We start from the raw sequence: 23385 nt of genomic DNA on the forward strand, positions 1-23385 counted from the left end.
GTGGCGGTAAAACGTCTCGGGTTACTTTGCTGTAACCCTGTTCCCGGAAAAGGCAGGAACCAGATGCTGCATGAAAATGCTATGGGAACATCTTTCTGTGTTGCCAGTTGTGAAGCATGTGTGTTTTAAACACGCCAAATTTTGGCATATATAACCTCGGTCAGGTGACGTCAACTGATCTGAAGCGCACCTGCAGGTTATAAATAGGAGTGAACCGGAAACATTCCTCAGATCAGTTTTGTCTGTAAGGACATCCAGTCACACAGGCAGTGCAGCATTGGAGCGCAGCATCTCGTTCCGCCTTTTCAGGGAGCAGGGTTACAGCAAAGTAACCCGAGAGGTTCCCTTTCAAAGGCTACACTCGATGCTGCATGAAAACGCTATGGGAACGAGAATACCAACGCCACTGCGCTGCAAGTGTCTGGACCCCAAGGTTGTGTAGCATGTGCGCACAAAGACCGAGGAGGTCTCAGAACTATCTCTGTGAGGCTGATCGAGGGCCCGTGAGCCCGGAGTAGCATGAACATCCAGACTATAGAATCTTACAAATGTTTGCGGAGAGGACCAACTTGCCACATCACACACTTGCTGCAGGGGAACACCTTTTGCCAGCGCAATAGATGAGGCAATCCCCCTGGTCGGGTGAGCCCTGATTCCTCGAGGCTAAGTGTGACCACGTGCCTCGAAGGCTAGGGCAATAGCATCTCTCACCAATGTGATAAAAAGGCTGCTCTGACTTACGCCACTGGCTAGTGCGGTGGACGTAAATCTGAAGAGTGCGTTCTGAAGATAGTGAGTGAAACCTATCCTGCTCCGGAGCTGTAAAAGGCGGAGGACAGAAGGCTTCGAGGAAAACTGGGCATGAATGAAAATAGTTCGGGTGAGGATGCTGAATAACTCTGACTAGCCCAGATCTCCAAAGGTAATTATAAGAAAAAACATCTTGAGGGTCAGAAGCCAGACAGGCGCTAACTCTAGTGGTTTGGAAGTGGTGTCAGCCAGACCCCATCAGTCAGAACATGACAAGCCGAAATAGCGTCTATGTACGTTCTAAGCGTACTAGGGCATTAGCCCAAGGAAACTTCTTGCAGAACTCCAGCACTGACACAATTCGGCAGGTGAGTGGGTCTACAGGTTTCACCATGCACCACTTCCAAATACCCTCTCCTCTGGGCCCCTACCCAGGACGCTCAAACAGCTTCAACGGTTTCTCAGGTTTGCGAACTTCTATCGTCACCTCATCAACCTCATCTCAAGCAACTTAATCCACGACAGGCACGGTGGGCATTATTCTTCGAACAGTTCAACTTTCATCTGTCATACCCCGTGCCTGTCCTGCCAACTTCATGCATCGTGGCACCTCTCCAGTGGGATCTCGAAACAAGGGTTCGCCAGGCTCAGCCTGCGGAGGCCGGGCCGGCAGCTGCAGCGCCTGGATGACTCTTCGTGCCCCAACCACTAAGAGCTGAGCTCCTCCAGTGGGGTCACTCATCGCCCGTCGGCGGAACCCCGGGAAACCGAAGAACCTTGCAGTTCGTAAAACGGGCGTTCTGGTGGCCCTCCATGAAGAAGGACATTGAGGAGTTCGTTTTTTTATAGACCATTTAGGAAGTCACACTGGGTATTCAGTAATAATGAAGGATGGAGAAGACTTTAAACCCTTCATATCTCAGCACTGTTCACAACCGTGTTCGACGCAATTGGTCGAGCTGAAAGCGCTCACTGCAGCTTGCCAACTGTGGCAAATATTCTTACAGATTCAGCCTATTTGCATGGTGTATGTCATCTGTTTGGAGCAGTGTGGAAACAAAGAGGGTTTAAAAAGGAGTGACGGAACTTCCATTTGGCATGCTGAACAAATAAGTAAATTAATGTTTGCTATGATGCTACCAAGACGGTTGGCTGTCATTAAATATCAGGCCCCTAAAAAGGGAAATGATTATGTCACTAAGGTAACAACATAGCAGAGTTAGAAGCAAAGCGAGCATCAAGGTGTCAAATAACCTTGCAGGCTCCAATAGTCTTTATAGAACCACAGCCTAAGTTGGAGGATGTTATTCAACATCAAGCAGGTCCATACGAGCACTCGATGTGGCTCCAGAGGGGGGCTCAGAAGGATGCACAAGGTATTTAGCATTCACATGAAGGTCTGATCATAAGCACCCACATCACTGTTAAACATTTAGATTTCAGATGCTCATGTATTTGACCATTGTGCTAGAGTAGAGGTTGTGAGAAAAATCAAGCAACAAGGGTATTGGTCTCTATATCTGCATGCTATGGTTGATGAGGTTCTAGCTTTATGTGAGATATGTGCTAAGCACAACGTCAAAAAGGGAACAGCGACACCTTTTGGCCATATACCGATACCAGAAGGACCTTTTAAACACTTGGTTATGGACTATGTGGACATGATAAAGTATGCTCGAGGCTAAAGGTACATGCTTGTAATAATTGACAGATTTAGGAGATGGATAGCAGCAATGCCATCTGCAGATGAAGAGGCAAGAACAGTTATCAAATTCCTCCCAAGAGAAGTGATATCTAGGTTTGGGATTCCGTCAGAAATCAGTTCAGATAATGGATCAGCATTCATTCAGGAAACTGTAAAGCAGGTACTATAACAGTTGAGAATAAAGCAAAGATTTGGATGTGTCTGGATGTGTGAGATGGAGAAAGAATAAGACACTTCGTGTTTTCACTCCAGGGTACCAGGTCTATCTGCGAGTGCTTAGGAGGAAGTGTCAAAAGCCCAGGAGGGAGGGGTCCTACAAAGTTCTGTCAGCCACTTCAACAGCGATTTAAGTGAAAGGCAAAACCATGTGGTATCACCATTACACGAGAGTCCACAAAACATTAGTACCGGAAAAGCAGGAAGAAAGAGAGCAGGACCTAACATCCAATAGTAGCAAAGTGCAAAGAAATTAAATCCTTATTGGAAACAACCAACTATTGGCACAAGTTGGATACCAAATTGCACAGCTGCTCCAAATTTGGATACCAAATTTGGAGCAGCGGAGTGTTCAGCCGTTGTTGAACTCTCCGCTGCTCCAAATTAAGTATGAGAATCTGCTTGAAAGCAGCATCCCACTTCTGATACAGACGAAACTGACTGACGTTGGCCAATGGCCAACTCCCGCGGCGCCTTCACTTGGTGCAGGACCGCTGCCTCTGCGTGCTCCGTTCTCCCACGACGTGTGCCTGCATGCCAGCATAGCACTGCCCCCCAGCCTTTTTATTAGATAAAGGAAAGAATGAGTGGGTAAGATATGTAATGTTTGGTGTCAATCTCAAGCTGGCTTTATTTCAAGAATGTAGGTGACCATGGGTAATTGGTAGCATGAACAGAGCTCATGCAAAATTACTTTTTATAAAGTATCAAAAACACCAACCGAATGGGTCACACGTGACAGCCAAAACACCTGGCTAATTTATGCACGGAAGGAGGAACCACGTGAGGTGTAGCTAAGCCCTGCAATCACATTCGATTGGATGAATCACCTGTGGGACGGACTGACCCCAAAGGGACAAAAACCCTCAGGAAGTCCACAGTGTGGAGAAGAAGAGAAGTTATCATCACAACTACAACCTACAACGTCTTCCAAGCAGCTCGGGCTTCGCCCTTGCGGGCGCTGCGTCACCGCTGCTGGGGTCATCCGCTCTTCAAGAACTCTCAACGAGACTTCGTGCCAGACCTCCAAAGTCCCGCAACGAAGGAAACCTCAGGAGAAGTTCCAGAGCGCAGCCATCAGCAACGCCGTGATTCCCTTTGCTGGAGGCGAACCAAAGGATGAGAATGAAACATAACGCAAGTAAACAAACAGAGCTGCATACCTTGCTGAAGTTGGTGTTCGTTTCATAACTAAACCGTAAGATTAAACTCAAGACTCTGCTCTTGTGACTTCCGTTGATCTAGTAACCAGTACTAGAATAACTTTATTCATTTCCACTTGCCAAACTGTTTGTATGTGTATGTGTGTGCGTGCATGTAAGTAGCGTAGTTTCATGTACCGTAGACTAGTCAAATAAATTCTTATTTCTTTATAAAGTACTGTTGTCTTGGTCATGTATTTTAAAGTCTAAACATTTGCCCAGATCGCGTTACCTTGCTCATAATTGCTAAATACTAGATTTTGTGTTATAGCCGTTGGCCATGTGATAACCAGAACTGGTAATATACACTAAATTGTGCTAAACGCTGGACGAGTAGTCGATAAAGTGTACATTATAAATTTTGATTCAGTTAATCAAATTAACCCGAATCGTTAAAGATTCGATACAACTCTGACCCAGAGCTAAACATTACTTATTAATAATGAAGGATGCATTGGCATTGTGCCCACATTAAAATGTCTACATTTATCGGTGGACAATGCAACCGTCATTCGTTGTATTTATTATGTAAACCCTACATAATAATGATGAAGAATGCCGGCAGCTATTCATGGTCATTATTATGTTAAAACCCTACACTATTTTACCAGTTATTTCTATATTTAAAGTTTGATGTATTTTTGAATGTATTTTAAAAAATAACAATAAACAGATACAAACAGAGATAGGCTATATAACAGTTCATTCTTTGTACAAATAAAATTATCAGCTAGTGAACTTGATCATCTGTCTAAACAACCTTTAACCAATGTTTGTTTTTTGACTAATTATTATACATATAAATATTAATAGCTCTGTTTTAGATTTTTTATTTTTGTAGTATAAAGTTCTCAGATGTGGAAATCGCCATTTTCCCACGGCGATAAGCGTGACGGTAATAGGCATTCTGGTTGTCTACCTACTGTATGAGTGCAGAGCCACTACGAACTCCACCACCCTCATTAAGATTGCTGATGACACTGTCATGGTGGGCCTGATCTCTGGCAACTACGAGGCAGCCTACCTGGAGGAGATTGGAAATTGGGAGAACTGGTGCTAGAGGAACAATCTCCTCCTGAACGTCAGCAAGACAAATGAGTTGATAATGGACTTTAGTACAAAGCAGGAGAGGAACTACCAGACCCCCGTCATCAACAGTGGCAAGTGGAAGGAGTGGACAGCTTCCGATACCTCAGTGTTCACATCACGCAGGACCTGTCATGGTCCTTTCATCAACACCGTGGCGAAAAAGGCCCGGCAGCGTCTCTACCACCTCAGGCGCTTGAGAGACTTTAGACTGCCCTCCAAGGTGCTCAGGAACTTTTACTTCTGCAACATAGGGAGCATCCTACCGGGAAACACCCCAACCTGGTACGGGAACATCACGATGCAGGACAGACGAGCTTTACAGAGGGTGGTCTGTTCAGCTGAGCACATCAGCCGCACCGAGCTCCCTGACCTGCACTCGATCTACAGCAATCGGTACTGGACCAAGGCCAGGAAGATCGTGAAGGACCTAAGCCACCCCAATAATGGACTGTTCTCTCTGTTGCGGTCAGGAAAACACTTCCACTTCCAACAAAAAGAGCCTGATACGGCGATACAGTCTCTCAACCAGATTAACAAACAGGACTAATCATCTACTCATTTTTGCAACACTGCACAGAAATGGACACTCATGGACATTATTCATCTGTACACACAACCCATTACACTGTAGGATGGACAGCCATGGACATAGCACATTTGCAAACACATTGCACATTTGCACACACATTGCACATTTTTCATCCATTTCCTTTTTTGGAAATGGATGAAACTTTTTATTTGCATTTAAATGTATTTTGTCTTGTACAGATACGTTTTATATTTCTTATATATTTTTCAATTTATTTTGATTTTGTTCTATTTTCTTATAGTTAGGCTATTAATTTCTTGTTTCTTTTCTATTTCTCTTTCCTATTGTCTTTTTTTATTTTTTTATTTTTAAGGTCACAGATGGTCGTATAAGCATTTCACTGCATATTGTACTGTGTATGACTGTGTATATGACAAATAAAACTTGGATTTGAATTTGGATAAGTACTTATGATGGGTCGTTAATAAATGATTTGTTCTTTTTAAACAAATCTTCAACATGACTTAAATTTTTACGTTCAATTTCAATTGGGCGCGCATGCGCAAAGCATTGCAAAACCTCCATAGGTTGTGAACAGGAAACAGAAATGAGTAGTTAGCTTTGAGTCTTCTAGTCCGAGTTGTTTTTTTTTTTTGTCAAATGACTCCCATACACGCTATGCAGTGCAATAGATTCAAAAGAACAAACAACTCAGACTAGAGGACTCATGGGAAGAGCTGTTCAATTCAATGTTTTCTGTGTAATGCTCTGAATAGCATCTATAAGAGTCAAGTGACAAAAGAACAAACGACTCGGTCCTTAGCTGCATTGTAATATTTTTATTACATAACTCTAGCCAAAATTTGTGTATAAAGGGTGCTGGCGGTCTGATTATTAAAAATTTTACTTTTTATTTTATTTCTGATCAAAAGAACGAAATTAACTAAATGACTCAAAAAAGATCAGTTTATTTTGCTGAACGAGATTAAAATAACTGAGTTACTAAAATGATCCAAACTTGCCATCACTACTCTGAGCTTTTGTATACAAATTTTTATTCCCCAAAAGGAAGAATGTAACATAAGGTGGTTTAGATATGTCTATTGTTTTCCTCAAAAAAATGGAAGTAATTATTTATATTTAGTGGATTTTATCCTTTGTTGAAAAAATTAGTAATCCGTTCAAACCGCTCTACAGATGATGCTGTCTCTTACCTCCTCCACACAACACTCTCTTACATGGACACCAGAAATTATGTTTTGGGGGACTTATGTTAACATGCTCTTCATCGACTACAGCTTAGCATTTAATACCATAATTCCCTTTACACTTAATAATAATAGTTCAAATAGTAAAATAAATAGATTAATGGGTTAAATAGTTAAAATAAATAAGTATGTGTGAGAATATAAGGTGTATATTTGTTTGTGTGAGAACATAAGGTGTATATTTGGTGTTGGTGTGTGAGAATATAAGGTGTTGGTGTGTAAGGTTGGTGGATGAATTTTTAGCTTCACGTGGAATATTTGCCAAAGAACAATAATAGGAAAGGCACAGCGACACCTATAGGCCGTATACCAGTACCAGAATCAAGGTATATGCTCATGATAATAGAAAGATTTGGTAGATGGAAAAAGCCGTATCATTTGCAGTATTATCTTATTTATTCAGAAAACTGTAAGGCAGATACTGCAACAACTGAGAACAAAGTCGTAGCAGCTACTCCAACAGCGGTTCAGGTAGAAGGCAGAACCATGTGGCATTAATTTGAAACATTACATTAAAGTCCCCAAAATAAGTACAGGAAAAAAAGAAAGGAAACTGCAGACAGACAGGAGGAGAAAAAGAGAACCCAACATCCGATGAAAACAAAGTACAAAGAGATAAAATCCTTATTAGGAAATAACCAGCTATTGGCATAAGTTGGCTAACGAATTATGCAGTGTTGAGCACTCCGCCGCCCCAAATTAAGTATGATCCTTATCTTGGGTGCTCATGACAAAGCAACATCCCAGATCTGACACAGAAAAAGAACTGACTTACTTCAACGTATTCATCCTGACAAACCTGACAGTGACAAAAAATTATGTCCCCCATGTTGTATAACTATATTCCTGTTTAAACATAACTATATCGCTTTTACAAATAAAACAGCAGCAGCAACATTTAATTTTAATTTCCTTACGTTACAAATCATGACAATGCGTGATACCATTAAACAACCTTCTCTTTAGAGTAAGTAACGCAATGCGCGTGATGACGTCATTCGTGCCCACTGGAATCGTTAAGGAATCGAAACACTGGGAACTGGTTCTCACCAAGAACCGGTTTTCGATTCCCATTCCTACTAGTAACCTCTCTTGTGGGCTCCAACTGACTCTCTACGATGAGCAAAATATCTGGGTTGAAGATGTGTTATATCGCAGCAAGAGCGTTCCATTTTATATTTAATATGATTTATCCAACTAGTTTAATCCTAGGAAAGTGTTGTACCAATTGCGTACTCATGTTATGTTACCATGTTCTCAAACTATGAGCGAAAAGGATTAAATATACCCAACATGGATAAAAACTGTATTTGCTAGTGTGCCAGATATGTATGTGTGTGTCTAATGTATGCATTGTGAAATGTGATATGTGATCGTATATGGTAAAAGACGCTGGGCTAGACATTGAGGCACCTTAATTGTAGGCTGAATATAAGACACAGTTGTTGGGGGGACATGAAGAAATGTACAGTGGACATTATTGGGTCCTTACAGTATTTAATGGGGGAAACGGACGAGAGAGGTAGTTGCTTCATTGATCAGTTCCGGCCGTTAGGAATTGATAATAAAGGGCGTAATTTTCTGGAAATGAAACCTGAGAGTCTGGTTGCTTTCTACAACACGATCAGAAAATAGGAAACCAGAACAACGTATAAAAGTCATACAATGTTAAGCTATGTTTGTTTTCGCCATGTTTGCATGCGTAGGGATGGGAATTGATAAGATTTTTACGATTCCAATTCCATTTTTTTCGATTCTGCTTAACGATTCGATTCTTTATCGATTCCCTTATTCATTCTCATTTGGAAGAAAAGGGACAACAAATTGTTGATTTGAGAACTGTTAGTCCGTAGCGGATCGAAAATGCAACATTCTTTTATAGTTATTGCATGCTGTGTGTGCAAATATTTTAGCATGTTAGTGGTATTTCCTCCCTTTGAGGAAATATCTACGCTGCAAGTATTGCAAGTTGCCCTATTTTCATGTTTTTTGGTAAATTACAACCAGACTTTTGAGCGTTTGTTCCGCTTAGGCGCCATGCTTACTATTGACTATGCGTAAGCTACGCAACGTGCGTAAGTTACGCAATGCGCGTGATGACGTCATTCGTGCCCACTGGAATCTTTAAGGGAATCGTTTGCAAATTTTGCAAACGATTCCGAGGAATTGAAACACTGGGAACCGGTTCTCAACAAGAACCAGTTTTCGATTCCCATCCTTATGCATGCGGATATAGCCTTGTCTGTTCTCCAGTCTTAGCTGGCCTGACAAGAACAATGGGCCAATTCCTCAAGAATGATGTGAGACATTGATGAAGTCATCTGTTTAAGTTATTCCTGCTAAAGGTATTTTGGGGTATATTGTGTGGCTAACTTTTTTTTATCATTTGTTAAATAAGTAATGACAGTAAAAAAAAGGTATATGTTGTTGTTCGCCTATTTGCCTTATACTTAAACTCATTACAATCAATTATGATTATACACAAAAATTAAAAATAGAGGTGTTACTACTTTTTACACATGACTTTATACTACTAATACTACTAAAAATAATATCAAGTAATGATATAATAACAATTCTCTTATTTCAATGCACACAGACACAAAGGGAGAGAAAGAGTGAGAGAGCAGGAGGAAGCATTTTGATGCGTGTGTTTATACACATACACACTCTCACTTCATACAAACAGTTGTATGACTAAATTTACGCCGTAATCAGCAAACACACAGCTGACGCTGTGCACGATAAATCAAGTTTTTGTTTTGAGTCGACTCACATTTGCCTAAACGAGTCGTTAGCAAACCTATTTTTACTCTGTTATGGATTTACGTCACTCCGTAACATATTTGCATAATGTTCGCCCCCGTTCTACATCGCGAACAACTTGCCCGCCCACGTTCTATGTCGTGAACAACTTGCCCGTTATCGTACAATTAACGTTACCACACTCTTGTTAATGTGATCAAGCATTCATGCTGGGTTCGCTTAAACACTTTGTAATATAAAAAAACAATAAAAACGAGAACTTTGGGAAAAAAAATCAGATCTACCACAGCAGATAATAAACTATGCTATGTCATAACTGAAGCAAACACCACAATTATGCCTCCTTTCGTTCAGTGTTGCTAGGCAACGGACCACGCGCCTAATCGGCGGGAACGTGGTTTACTTTGCCGCGGTGTATTATAAACCTGCGAATTGTTTTACTGCTTATGTTCATGTAATAAAAGCGAGGGAAATGTGGAAGCGTGTGTGGCCACTGAATGAGAACTAAATCAAAGATTACGGTAACTACACTGAGTGTAACATCTGCATAGTGACACTAAACAGCTGAACAACTTCACTTTCCCGTTTACCTCTGAGAAAAAAAAGCTGTATTTTGTTTGTTCATATTTAGAATGTTTTTAAAAGTACATGAAGTAGGCGCGCACGCACACACACACACACACCTCCCCTGAGCCCTCGGTAAACATCCAATCACCGTCGGTATGCAAATGAGTCAAGACGTAGCCTAACGTAATGTCGTGTCGATTTCAGCGGTCACGGAGTGGAAAGACTTTGAAGCAGTTTCAGCGTTTTTTCAGTTACAACAAGCACAGCGATGAGTCCACGTTGTTTCACTGTTTATAACATAGTGACACTAAAGAGCTGAACAACTTCACTTTTCCGTTTACCTCTGAGAAAAAAAAGCTGTTTTGTTTGTTTATATTCAGAGTAACACCTTCCAACCACCTCTCACAGTCTATTGTTAGTTTTAATGTTTTGGCAGAAACTAATTCTCACTACATAAGTATCCCAACAGAAAATGTAGATGCAGATTGCAACAGAAAATGTAGATGCAGATTCCAAATGTATAAAGATGCATGCTATATATGTGGGTGTGGGTGTAATCGAGGCTGGCTCTATTCAGGGGCAATAGGGGCAGCCCCTCCTCAACTTAATGTCTGCACATTTTAATATAGTCCCAAAATTAATATATTACAAGTTGATAAACTAATCTGCGGTAGCAGAAAAATCCACTGAAAAAGGGACACTACACAATACGGTATTAGATGTCCCTCATGTCTCTGTTCTTGGCTGTGCGTATTCATTCACAGGCTGCAGCGCGCGCACACAAACACACACACACACACACCCCTGAAGCAGTTGCAGCGTTTTTTCAGTTACAACAAGCACAGCGATGAGTATAAGAATACAATAAGGTAACAGTTTGGTGTGTGTAGTTAGTGCCCTTGTATAGAATAAATAAATGAATAACACATTTCAACCACCTCTCAAGAGAGTGCCATAGTTTTTCAAAAATACTTGCAAAACATCAGCATACATTGGAGGGAACTTCTGAGGTGGTCAGTGATTGATGGCACGGTTGTTCGGAGGGGGTTGTGATCACACCTACAGTTCTTTTGTTCTAAGCTGTTGGTCAAATATCTCTCCATTTGAAATGGAAGCACAAAATTGAGGGGCAACATGCAAGGGACTTCAGCATCTTGATGCACAGCTGTTTATAAAGCTGTTTATAAAGAAGACACTGTTTGTTTTTTCATTTTGTAATCTTTCTCGTGTTTACCTTGTACTGTACAATATATATTCATTTTAAAAAATATAAATGCAAAAATGCAATTTTGTTTTTGCTCCCATTTTTAATGAGATGAACTCAAAGATCTGAAACGTTTTCTACATAAACAAAATAACCATATCTCTCAAATATTGTTCACAAATCTGTCAAAATCTGTTACGATGAGGAACTGGAGTCAAGTCGAGACCCCAATGAGGACGACAAGCATGCAGATAAGCTTCCCTGAGACTGTTTCTGACAGTTTGTGCAGAAATTCCTTGGTTATGCACTCCGATTGTTTCAGCAGCTGTCTGAGTGGCTGGTCTCAGACGATCATGGAGATGAACATGCTGGATGTGGAGGTCCTGGGCTGGTGTTGTTACACGTGGTCTGCAGTTGTGAGGCTGGTTGGATGTCTTTGGAGACGGCTTATGGTAGAGAAATGAACATTCAATTCACAAGCAACAGCTCTGGTGGACATTCCTGCTGTCAGCATGCCAATTGCACGCTCCCTCAAAACTTGCGACATCTGTGGCATTGTGCTGTGTGATTCAACTGAACCTTTCAAAGTGGCCTTTTACAGGTGGCCAGTCTAAGGCACACCTGTGCAATAATTATGCTGTCTAATCAGCATCTTGATATGGCACACCTGTGAGGTGGGATGGATTATCTCGGCAAAGGAGAAGTGCTCACTATCACAGATTTTGACAGATTTGTGAACAATATTTGAAAGATACAGTATGGTTATTTTGTGTATGTAGAAAATGTTTTAGATCTTTGAGTTCATCTCATAAAAAATGGGAGCAAAAACAAAAGTGTTGCGTTTATATTTTTGTTCGAGAGAGTGCATCTTTATACATTTGGAATCTGCATCTACATTTTCTGTTGCATGTATAGAATTATAGTTTCAGCTGAAACTCATGATCAGTGGTGTTGGGGTACTTATGTAGTGATAATTAGTTTCTGCCAAATCATTAAAACTAACAATAGACTATGAGAGGTGGTTGGAAGGTGTTACTCTGAATATAAACAAAGAAAATGCAGCTTTTTTTCTCAGAGGTAAACGGAAAAGTGAAGTTGTTCAGCTGTTTAGTGTCACTATGCAGATGTTACACTCAGTGTAGTTACCGAAATCTTTGATTTAGTTCTCATTCAGTGGCCACACATCACTTCCACATTTCCCTCGCTTTTATTACGAGCATGAGCAGTGAAACAATTCGCAGGTTTATAATACACCACGGCAAAGTGAATCACGTTCCCGCCGATTAGGCGCATGGTCCGTTGCCTAGCAACACTGAATGAAAGGAGCATAATCGTGGTGTTTGCTTCGGTTATGACATAGCATAGTTTATTATCTGCTGTGGTAGATCTGATTTATTCAAATTTAATAATGAGGATTTATATCCTCAGGAGGGGTCATTACATATGTAATAAGTAAAACAATATTGTTTAAGAGATAATTTCACGAAAGCTTCTAACAGAATGAACAGACTAATGAATTTTCTCAAAACGTTATAAAATCAAGTAAAGCGAAATCCCCTAAGTGTCCTTATAAAATATCGCTGATTATCAACGCCAGAATTAATGGCGAATTGTCGATATTTCATGTTGCCCGTAAAAGGAAACGGCATGACCGGCGTGCAGCTGTCAGCGATTTCACGTAAATAAGAGCAAAATAGCTTTATACTGGCTTTTACTGGTGCGATTTTGAAAATGTAAGCATACAGGGTGATTAAGCTTACAGAACTAGGAAAAGTCATGGAAGGAGGGTCCTGGAATTTGATCAAGTGTGAAGTATTTTTTTTTTTTTACCCCCTTGCGGTCAAATGACCGCTGCTCGGCGCTTCTAGTGTTAAGAGACTCATTAAGCAATATTAGCAACCTTAAAAATGGCATAATAGGGGCAGTTTAATGTTTATAATTAATGTGGTGGCTAATCCAGGTGCTATATTGTTCATTGTATATGAACTTTCAAATGATGCAATGTGGATTTTACAAATTATGAATGAAAATAGTAAAGACAGAAACAGACCTCCTGGCAAAAGTGAGTAGTGAACCCATCTTCAGCAGACTCTGCAAACTCGGTCCATGGTTCCCTCTCTCTGGTGCAGAAGGCAAAAGGCATTGCTGTGGCCAAAAACACAAATCAATCATATGCTGAAGCATCATCTTTATCACAAATACAGAGATCATAGATGAAAATGAGAAAAAAGTTATAGGTTCACAAAAGTGGGGAAAGAAAGCAATCACCTTATCATCTGGAGATCTCTATATGGACACCAGACCATGACCCTTTTACTGTGTTTGTGTGTGTAGACATTACATATAAAAAGACACATGCATGAGACACACAAACACACAAATGTACACATGCACGCATGCTCACTGCCAAGGTAAAAATAAAACAGTTCATACACTATTATTTTGTTGGGTTGTTTTTTACTTTAATTATGGCATCCTTTTAGTAAGCTTCCGCAATGTTATAACATTTATTGCAGTCCAGAGGCATATTTAATTATCTTAAAGATCTTGAATTAATGATAGGAGAGTTAGACTGTTTTATTAAGTATTCTCCAGGATACTGAGAGATACATCCCAAAGATTCTCAATGCTGTGGTGGCTAATCCATGTGCGAGAATTATGTCTCCATGCTCCCTGAGCCACTCTTACATTTTGAGCCCAATGGATCATGGCATTGTCATATTGGAATATGCCCATGTCATTAGGGAAGAAAAAAAACGCATTGATTGAAAAACCTGGTCATTCAGTACAGTATATTCAGGAGTTTACTGTATACACTCTGCTTACTGTATTCTAAAACTTCTGTTTTATCAGCACTTCGTTCACTTCGTTCACTTCGTGTTACATCAGTTTATTTGCAACTGCGGTGAAAGCAAAAATGAATGCCCCACATGTGATTTCCACAAAAGAAGAGCAGCGTGCAGTGACAGTGGAACCTTCAGCCCATTCCAGAAGCAGGCTCGTACTTCAAAACATTTGTAAATCAAAGTGAATTTCCCCATAAGGAATAATTGAAACTTAAATTATTCGATCCACAGCGCCTTGCACCTCCAGGGTCCGGGTTCGATTCCCGGCTAGGTTCGATTCCCGTCTCTGTGTGCATGGAGTTCGCATGTTCTCCCCGTGCTTGGTGGGTTTCCTCCAGGTACTCAGGTTTTCTCCCACATTCCAAAGACATGTAGGTAAGGTTAATTAATGTTTCCAAATTGCCTGTAGTGTGTGTATGTGTGTGTGTGCCCTGCGATGGATTGGCACCCTGTCCAGGGTGTACCCCTCCTCGTGCTCTAAGCCTCTTGGGATAGGCTCCTGGTCCCTGCGACCTTGAATACAGAATAAAGCAGTATAGAAGATGAGTATAGAAGATGAGTATAGAAGATGAGTATAGAAGATGAGTATAGAAGATGAGAATTTCTACCATTGAGAGATGTGCACAAAGACTACACAGGGGAGACCCACAATTCTGTGGCGCAAGAGGGAGAAAAACCATTGGCTCCGTTATAATCACGAGATGCTCGGCGTCAAAACACATACCATGAAATACATGATACTCAGTACTAGTAAATCTATTTAATGATATTCCCTGATAGCTGGCAGCACAGTCGAAGACTACCCTTAGCTTTTTTTTTTGAGGATGGTATACACCATGGTAAGGTATATACCATACCTGCCCGTCTTGTCGACTTAGGTGAGCTGTAGGGACCTTGGCTGCATGACCCTTTTCAAACATGTCGTTCATGAAGTTTGAATACTCTTCGTGAAATGAGCGGTTATTCTTAAACTTCCTTTTGAGGTTCAGTGCGCGCTGCATGGCTGCACTTCGGTTATTGGGCATTTAAATAGCTGCCTTTTTAAATGGGAGACCGATGTAGAAGTGATTATCTGTAAACTGCAGAGAGTTAGTTACAAAGTCTAAAAACTGATAGTCCTCTTGTGACAACTCGGCTTTGTCATCACAATTCCATTCAGGAAAGTCATAGTTGTAATGTTGTATCAGCATTTGTTCTACACTTTCGATGGAGACTCTGTTGACTACAACGCTCACTTAATAATTATCACACGTGCCTTCCTCGACCGACTCTCGAAGAGGTCCATTTATGGTCCATTCAAGAGCGGTCTTTACTGCATATGGTCCATTGTGCCTGCTGTTAATTACTCGCCATGGTTCTAGGAGCCTATGCTCTTTGTTACCTATGAGAATTTCAACTCTAGCATTAATCTGAGGCAATTTTATTTTGCTGAGGTATGGCCACTTATCAATGTCGTGCTGTTGGGGAATATTTTCCACTGAGACTGGGATGCTATTTTGTGTGAACACTTTGGGGAGTTCAACAAAAGTGTTTTCTTGCAGACTACTAACCTCTAGGTCAGTAAGCACGCAACTTTCTACTTGTTTCCTCGCGTTCATGGTGCTTAACATGATGTCGATTTTTTTACCTTGTACGTTTAATCGCCTTGCTAATGACTCTGTACAAAAGGTAGCAGAGCTGCCTGGGTCCATAAAGGCGTACGCTTCTATTGTCTTATTACCTTTCTTGGACTTTATTTTAACAGGTACTATGGAGAGAATACAGTCATTTCCAGCCCCAGTGCACGCACTCGTTTCATGACTCACTGTAACAGGCAGTGTTTTAACTGGTTCAGTTTTATCAGCCTTTACGATCGCTTGAGCTGTGTCTTGTGCTGCAATGTGTAGCATGTGAGAATGTTTCTTTGAGCACAACTGACATGTAATTTTCTTTGTGCAGTCTTTGCTTAAGTGTCCTTTTACTAGACATCTAAAGCAGAATCCATTCCTTTTAAAAAAGTCCAATTTGTCCTTATATGTCTTATCGTTAAACTGGTAGCATTCATCTAGGGTATGGTCTTTCGCACAGAATGCACAAGGTTTGGTGAAGGCACTAATAACTGATGCACCGCTACTCTTTGCTGATGCACCACTACTCTTTACTGTAATCGAGTCTTTATGATCGTTACCAACCTGTTTCACGCCGGTTGCAAAGCTGCTACCCCTTTCCATTCCATTTCTCCTTCCATTTTTTGCTTGAGCCCTGGAGGAGGTTTGTTGCAGTGTTTTTTAGTGCTAGTTGAAACGTTCAGGTCGCCAAAAAGTGGGTTGGAAATGACCGTTGCTTCTTGCTCTACGAACTCCATCAACTGCACAAACTTGGCTCTTGTTTAAGTGGGCCTTTTATGCTTTTATGCGTAGTTCCTCCATCTTTCACGCAGTTTGTAGGGACGTTTTGAGACGATGGTCTTCAAGTTGGTGGCATTACTCATCCATGTAGTTGATGCTTGACATAGTATTGTGACAGTTTATCAGGAGTGGTCAGCGATTTTCCGTCCTCTGACTTTATTTCTGGCCAGTTGAATGCCTTTTGCATCAGCATTGTAGCGATTATTTGTCTATTTCCAAACTTATCATGTAGCAATTTCATGGCTTCTGCATAACCGTGATGTTCTGGCATGAGCTGGCAGCTTCCCACGAGGTCATTAGGCTGTCCTATGGTGTACTGCTCAAGATAGTACAGGCTATCCGCATTGCTATCAGTTTTGGTTTCAATGACATGTTTAAAGGCTCTTACAAAGGACATGAATTTAAGAGGGTCACCATTGAACGGAGAAACTTTGCGCGGAGGTAAGAATAATTGCCTTTGACTCTTCGCAAACATTTCTGTAATATCTGCCTGAAGTGGCATCCTACCCTGAGACTCTACTGTATCAGTATTGTAAAGTGAGTGTTCGTTACCTTGAGTAGGCTGTTTCATTAAGGTGCTTGACATTATGGGTTTGGCACTCACAGGCATGCTTAAGTGGGTTGCTCGGAGGTGTGATGGCAGTTCGAGGTATTTCGTTGCCGAACTGTGGTCGTAGTGGTCGTTGTGCTCCGGTTTGGGGGGGCATTCACCACTCGTTTCGACGACCATGCTCCGTCTCGCAGGATGTTGTTTTTTTACGGTCCTGGTAAGAATTTAGTTCAGCATCGGCCATTGCAAGCGCCGTTTCCATTTCCAGCCTTTCCTTTCGTGCCTTTAATTGTGCTTCCTCCAGTTCCAGCACCTGCCGATCTCTCAAGGTTGCTGCTTTAGCCAGCAAAGCTGCTCTGTTGGCTTCTGCCTTTTTTAGTCGAGCTTCGGATGCTGCTGACGTTAAGGACCTCTTGGATGCTGCTAACGTTACGCTTCTGTGCCTTTGGGCTCCAGCATTAACACACTGTCGTTTGGCGAAACTCCATCGTCAACTGTTTGGGGCAGCTTAAAGCAATTACTAGTTTCCGCAATCAACGACTTCACTCTTACCATGAATTATGTGCAGCGCGTCAATCTAGGGTAATACCAGTATTGCTGATCGGTTTCACGCTCTTCATCCTTTGCGCACGATCGCACCTTTACATTGCTTTCAATAAAGTCATTTAGCAGCCCTTCATATTGGCGCCGCTTGGCTTTAACGTCATGCAAATTACAAGCATTGTCCATAAGCGCCTCTAGTTCGTTGTATAATACAGTCAACTGACTCCACTTGCCTTCTCTGGCGTTCTTCAGTTCGTGAAGCTTGTCTGGAGAATCATTTTCGTCGAGCACCATCACCCGCTCAGATTCGACGATAGCGATGTTGTCCTCGCTGTGTAACATGGTGAAGTTTAAAGCAGGCAAGTCCTCTTGTCGCTTGTCCTTTTGTTACACAGTGTCACTGACGACTCCAGACATTCGTTGCTTTCTTTGTCTCTTGTTTATTTTCAACATCAAAGTACAATGGTTGTTACAGTTTCTTGCATAAATCCACTTTAGTCACGACAAGTCGCTTGCTGTGTTCTGTAGCTTCGATAGATTACAGTTACAACAACTCATTTTACTGTATTCCTTTTAGCTTACTGTCTCACAATATCACGGTTAAAAGCTTGTGTACTCCAAACCTTTCTGTATCCTTCCGTGTCTTAACAGCAACTGAACAACTAACGTGTGTGATAGACATGCAGCTACATAACTGTGAGATGATGTCACAGAACAACTCATGAAATGATGTCACAATGCAAATTATGAGTATGATGCTTAATGCTTAATTAATAGACTAAAATAAAATAAACACAACAACAAATTAAAAGAATGAAATATGGCCCTTACAAATGTATTGCACTAACTTTATTAAAGGTTATTCAATTTTGTAATTTTGTTGTACTTTGTCTTTTTGCACACATGCGCAGGCATCTTTAAATTTGAACAACAAATAATAGTGGGCTGGTAGGCACGTTATTTTTCATATAACCTAAACGGCTGAATAAAGTTAAATATACACAATAAATTGATAATTGCATTTGCTTTACATTTGAGCACTCGTGTAAATAGCCTTTTCATTGCATATACTACCATATCATATATTTGTGTCTAATACTGTTTTATTCATATTTTACATTACATGCAGTTTGTAATTTACTTGTGATTTGTACTTTTAAAATGTAACCTCCGTATCTACAGTATAGCTAACTACTTCAGCAGTAAATGAGAAATTTGCTCGGTCTGGCTTTTGGATAAAGTTCTTATTTGATATAATTTTATTATTTAATCAATTATTTTATCATAAATATGATTCTTATTCTTTATATTCTTGTTGAGTATAGTCCTTCAGAGCAAGCATTGTGTCAAGGGATTCTGCGGAATCTCTTCTTACCTTTCATTCACGATAGGTGTGAATTTATCAAACTGTGTGCACTGTTGGCAAATACTATAGTTTTTTTTATGAATTAAGAAGACAAAGCGGACATCTCTGCCTAAAATATATTTAAAAAAAAGATTAATGATAGCAATTGAATCAGACTTAATAGTTGGACTTAATACTTTTCTTTTAATTTACTGTATGAACATTCTCTGTAATATTTCCTATTATGCCTTAAATAAATCGGTTCACATCGGAGCGCGCTGGCGTGTTGGAAAAGCCAGCGTTTATCTAGTGAGTAGCCTATATATTTGTGTTTGTTGTATTTCTGGGGGTGGGGGTTTATGTCTGCATTTTTATCGATAAATCGCACGTGTTTATCATTCTTTTGATCAAAACGCTGCCTTGTGTTGGATGAAAGTGATGCATGAATTTTAAATGAATTTTAAAGCATCTTTTTTAGACCTTAATATTCATTTTTATTAATGGCCAGGTGTATTACGAAGTGAAGACCTGTTGTTCCCTGCACGATGTATCTGCACGGAGAAATTGTGTATGTGTGTGTGGGCACAGAGAGTTTGTCTGTGTCTGCGGGCGTCTCATACTGTAGGTGTGTATGCATGGAGAGTTTGTGTGTGTGTTTGTGATGTTATCTTCTCCTTCAAACGTTCTTCCAACCAACCAACCCTGGCCTCCAAACTTAGAAGGCTACGTGGGATAGCCAAAAACTGCTCCTTTGATCTGCTGGTTCCAGCGGGGCGCCGACTGTTGATCAGTAAAGTAGCCTGTACAAGCCAATCCCTTCCCCCCAAAATAGTGTGAATGTCTGCAACAAACACTAACCATTAAAATGTTAAGAATATAATTTAACACGAATATATAAATTAGATTTTCTTTATACATAATATTTTCATTATATATATATATGTACCATTAAAGCTATTTATTTATTTATCTTTTATTTGCTTACATACTTACTAACTAGCGAATGCTTTAGTAAAGGGATCTAAAACAACGGCAATATGAATAACAATGGAATATTACAAAACGTGCGAGTTGACGCCCATGCACCAATTACTGACCATTAAAATGTTGGATTGGAATTAAAATGCCACTTATATATATTCATGTTTTATTAAATTCTTAAATCATCATGTTCACCCATGGGTTTACTGCATAAACACCGGAACAAAAGGGAGGAAACAGAGAAATTTCTTTTTCCGCTTTTTGCATTGAGTTTAATCATGAAGCACTTTTAGTATTCATAGCAAAAGCAACCCAACAGTGTGAATAAAGTACCCGAAATAACACAGATTTTTGACCCAGCATATACAACCCAACGATGTGTTTACAGAAACCCAGCATTTTTTAGTGTACTACTACAGTACTAATGAATGGAGGAAGCGCAGTCCTAACCCTAACCCTAACCCTAGTATTTACTGTTTGAGCTTGACACGTCTGTCGCTTGCTGTCAATAGGCGCCTAAGAGAGATAACACATTTTCGGCTTCAGTAGACACACAATACTTCAGACTAAAACACGACTGCCCCCTACAGGTAATGAAGGGCATTTTCACAGCTTCGCGGGATCCCTTTTCTCAAAACGTGCATTCTTAATAGCCAGATCTGTATATTTCTAATTTAATTCAAAAAGTCGATAAGTGCCTGAACTGGGTGAGCTTGGCTCAGGACAATTAGGGTTGAGTAGCATAAGGGATGTTGTCTGAGGAGCTGGGAGTCAGACTGGGAGGGCTAGAGGACATCCCTGTTACTGGACAGTTCTTAAGCATTTGTTCTGAGCCCCCTGGTAAAAGCAAGCTCATTCCAAGCAACAACTTTGCCCCTCCTCCACGGAGATGCGAGTCCTGTCCAGTTGCATGGGCTCTTCCTGATCGCTCAGAGGAAGGGACACTAAGTCCGTCCTGGGGGGGAGGTAATCTTCTAGTGGGAGGCGATCTCTTGGACTGTCGTCTCAAATGGAGGTGCGAGTTGATCCGTCTGGCAAGATCCATGTGTGCATGATGGACAGCACTCGAGAGGTGAGCTAGTCCTAGATTGTCTCAGACAAACCCTCTAAAAAGATGTCTGCTAGGGCTCTGTCATTCCAGGCTAAATGTGACCCTTGGCAAACCCTAAACAATCTGGTTTCACCCCCCGCTGCCAACATGAGATCAGTCAATGCATGTTTTCATATCCCTGAATTTATAATTACTTAAATTTATCTGCCATTACGTGCAGCTCTCAATAAGCTGCTGCTCATTAGTCCTTGAGAGAACAAACCAAGTCTAAAGTTATAGTGGCAATTAGCGGCAAAGTGAGGAAACGTATGCCCCTAATGCCTAATAAAACTATTATTCTGATTGAGTACTATCTGTACATAAAATAACGGAATTATGAAATAAATGAAAAAATAGTAATAACCAGGTATTTTTTTGTTTTTAATAATTGCAATTTTGTGCATCATTTGTTATTATTAAAATGTTTTATTTTATCAGATGCATCATTTTACCACACTTTTATAGCAGGTAATTTAGGTACTCACTCCAGGTTTCCTGAAAGCAGACAATATTGACCCCACAAATAGCAGCTACCTCCACAATCTCACCCACTCGCTTATGTAGAGCTGTAATCTACAAAAACAAGTTTAGGCAATTAGTTAATAGTGTAAACAATAAATCCATGATATTTTAGAAATTATGCCATACAATTTCAGATGCAATTCCATGACACTTATTTAGACATGAGTGAGAGAAATACTTAAAAATGGTTAGACAACTTTTGTCTTACTTGGTCAAGTACAGGAGCATCAGTGGGAAGAACAATCTTGTTCTGGATAAGTCCCACCCTCACAACTCTAGGTGCTCTGAGCTGCTCTAATGCTGCCTCAAAAATATAACCCTGCAGATCAAAATCTCTCTCCAAGGCCACATCCAGTGCAGCCTGGGGTAGGAGCAGTTTCCTAAAAATAATTCATGTTGAATTTAATAAGAATCATACATTCAAAAATAAAAAAGGGAGAGACATTAGTCTCAGTAATAAATCCTAAAATTACTTGGATGAACTTATGACAATTTAAGTCTTTCTTTGTTTCTGTGTAATCTGGTAAATGAGTATCACTGAAATTGAAACTAATTGGTCTGAATGCTTTTAGGAATTGGTCTAAATGCTTTCAGTTATTAATGGGCACAGACTACTAAAATCCATGACAGTGACATATTTGCATGTTTTTGTGCCAAATTTGAATTCTCTGATATGTGGGCATTACTATAAGTGAACCACAGCATAATAACACCTTCACAAACAAAAAACCCCAAAGTGGCATTTCACCCTTAATTAAGTCAAAAACAGGCAATAGCATTAGGTAAAAAGACTCTGTACTGGAGGACTCTTGGTCAACTGCCACTCTGGAGGGGAAGCAAGAATTAGATAATGAGAAAAGGACATACACATGTAGCTAATAAGTGTCTGTGTGTTGCTGGGAGCAGGATAAAATAAAGAGGAAAGCAAAGCAAGAGAATGTGTGTGTGTGTGTGTGTGTGAGAGAGAGAGAGAGAGAGAGAGAGAAAGAGAGAGAGAGTTCAAAAAACAGCTACTGTGAATGTGTGTTTACCCTGAGGAGAACGTCTCGGGTTACTTTGCTGTAACCCTATTTCCTGAAAAAGTGGGAACGAGATGCTGCATGAAAACGCTATGGGAACATCTTTTTGTGTTGCCGGTTGTGAAGCATGTGTGTATCAAACACACAAAATTTTTGGCCTTATATAACCTTGGTCAGGTGACGTCATCTGATAAGGTGCACCTGCAGGTTATAAATGGGAGTGAACCGGTAACATTCCTCAATTTTGTCTAAAAGGACGTCCAGTCACGCAAGCAGTGCGGCATTGGAGCGCAGCATCTTGTTCCCGCTTTTTCAGGGAACAGGGTTACAGCAAAGTAACCTGAGACGTTCCCCTTCAAAAGCTAAACTCGATGCTGCGTGAAAATGCTATGGGAACAAGAATATCAACACCGCCGCACTTCAAGTGTCTGGACCCCCAAGGTTGTGTAGCGTGTGCGCACAAAGGCCAATAAGGTCTCAGAGCTAGCTCTGGGAGGCTGATTCGAGGACCCGTGAGCCCGAAGTAGCATGAACATCTAGACTATAGAATTTCACAAATGTGTGCGAAGAGGACCAACCTGCTGCATACACACTTGCTGCAGGGGAACACCTCTTGCCAGCGCAATTAATGAGGCAATCCCCCTGGATGAATGAGCCCTGTATCCTAAAGGCGAAGTGACCACGCGCCTCGTAGGCCAGGGCAATAGCATCTCTCACCCGATGTGACAGCGTTTGGCATAACAAAGGCTGCTCTGACTTATGCCACTGGCTAGTGCGGTGGACGTAAATCTGAAAAGTGCGTACTG

General features: G+C 40.8%; 1 protein-coding gene across 2 annotated transcripts in view; it reads right to left on the reverse strand.

Moving 5' to 3' along the window:
- The window catches only part of upb1 (ureidopropionase, beta), a 193407-nt gene that overhangs the window by 146149 nt on the left and 23873 nt on the right, over positions 1 to 23385 (reverse strand). For both annotated transcript variants that reach the window (XR_008361122.1, XM_053504040.1), the window contains exons 2-4: positions 21769 to 21940; positions 21524 to 21611; positions 13347 to 13441 (exon numbers count right to left, since the gene is read on the reverse strand). Coding sequence is in view for 1 of the 2 variants with exons in the window: in XM_053504040.1 (XP_053360015.1) it covers positions 13347 to 13441; positions 21524 to 21611; positions 21769 to 21940 (355 nt within the window). In the remaining variant the exon portion in view is untranslated. The remainder of the gene's footprint in view (positions 1 to 13346; positions 13442 to 21523; positions 21612 to 21768; positions 21941 to 23385) is intronic.

This window comes from Clarias gariepinus, chromosome 9 (genome assembly GCF_024256425.1).
Source record: "Clarias gariepinus isolate MV-2021 ecotype Netherlands chromosome 9, CGAR_prim_01v2, whole genome shotgun sequence".
Lineage (NCBI taxonomy): Eukaryota > Metazoa > Chordata > Actinopteri > Siluriformes > Clariidae > Clarias > Clarias gariepinus.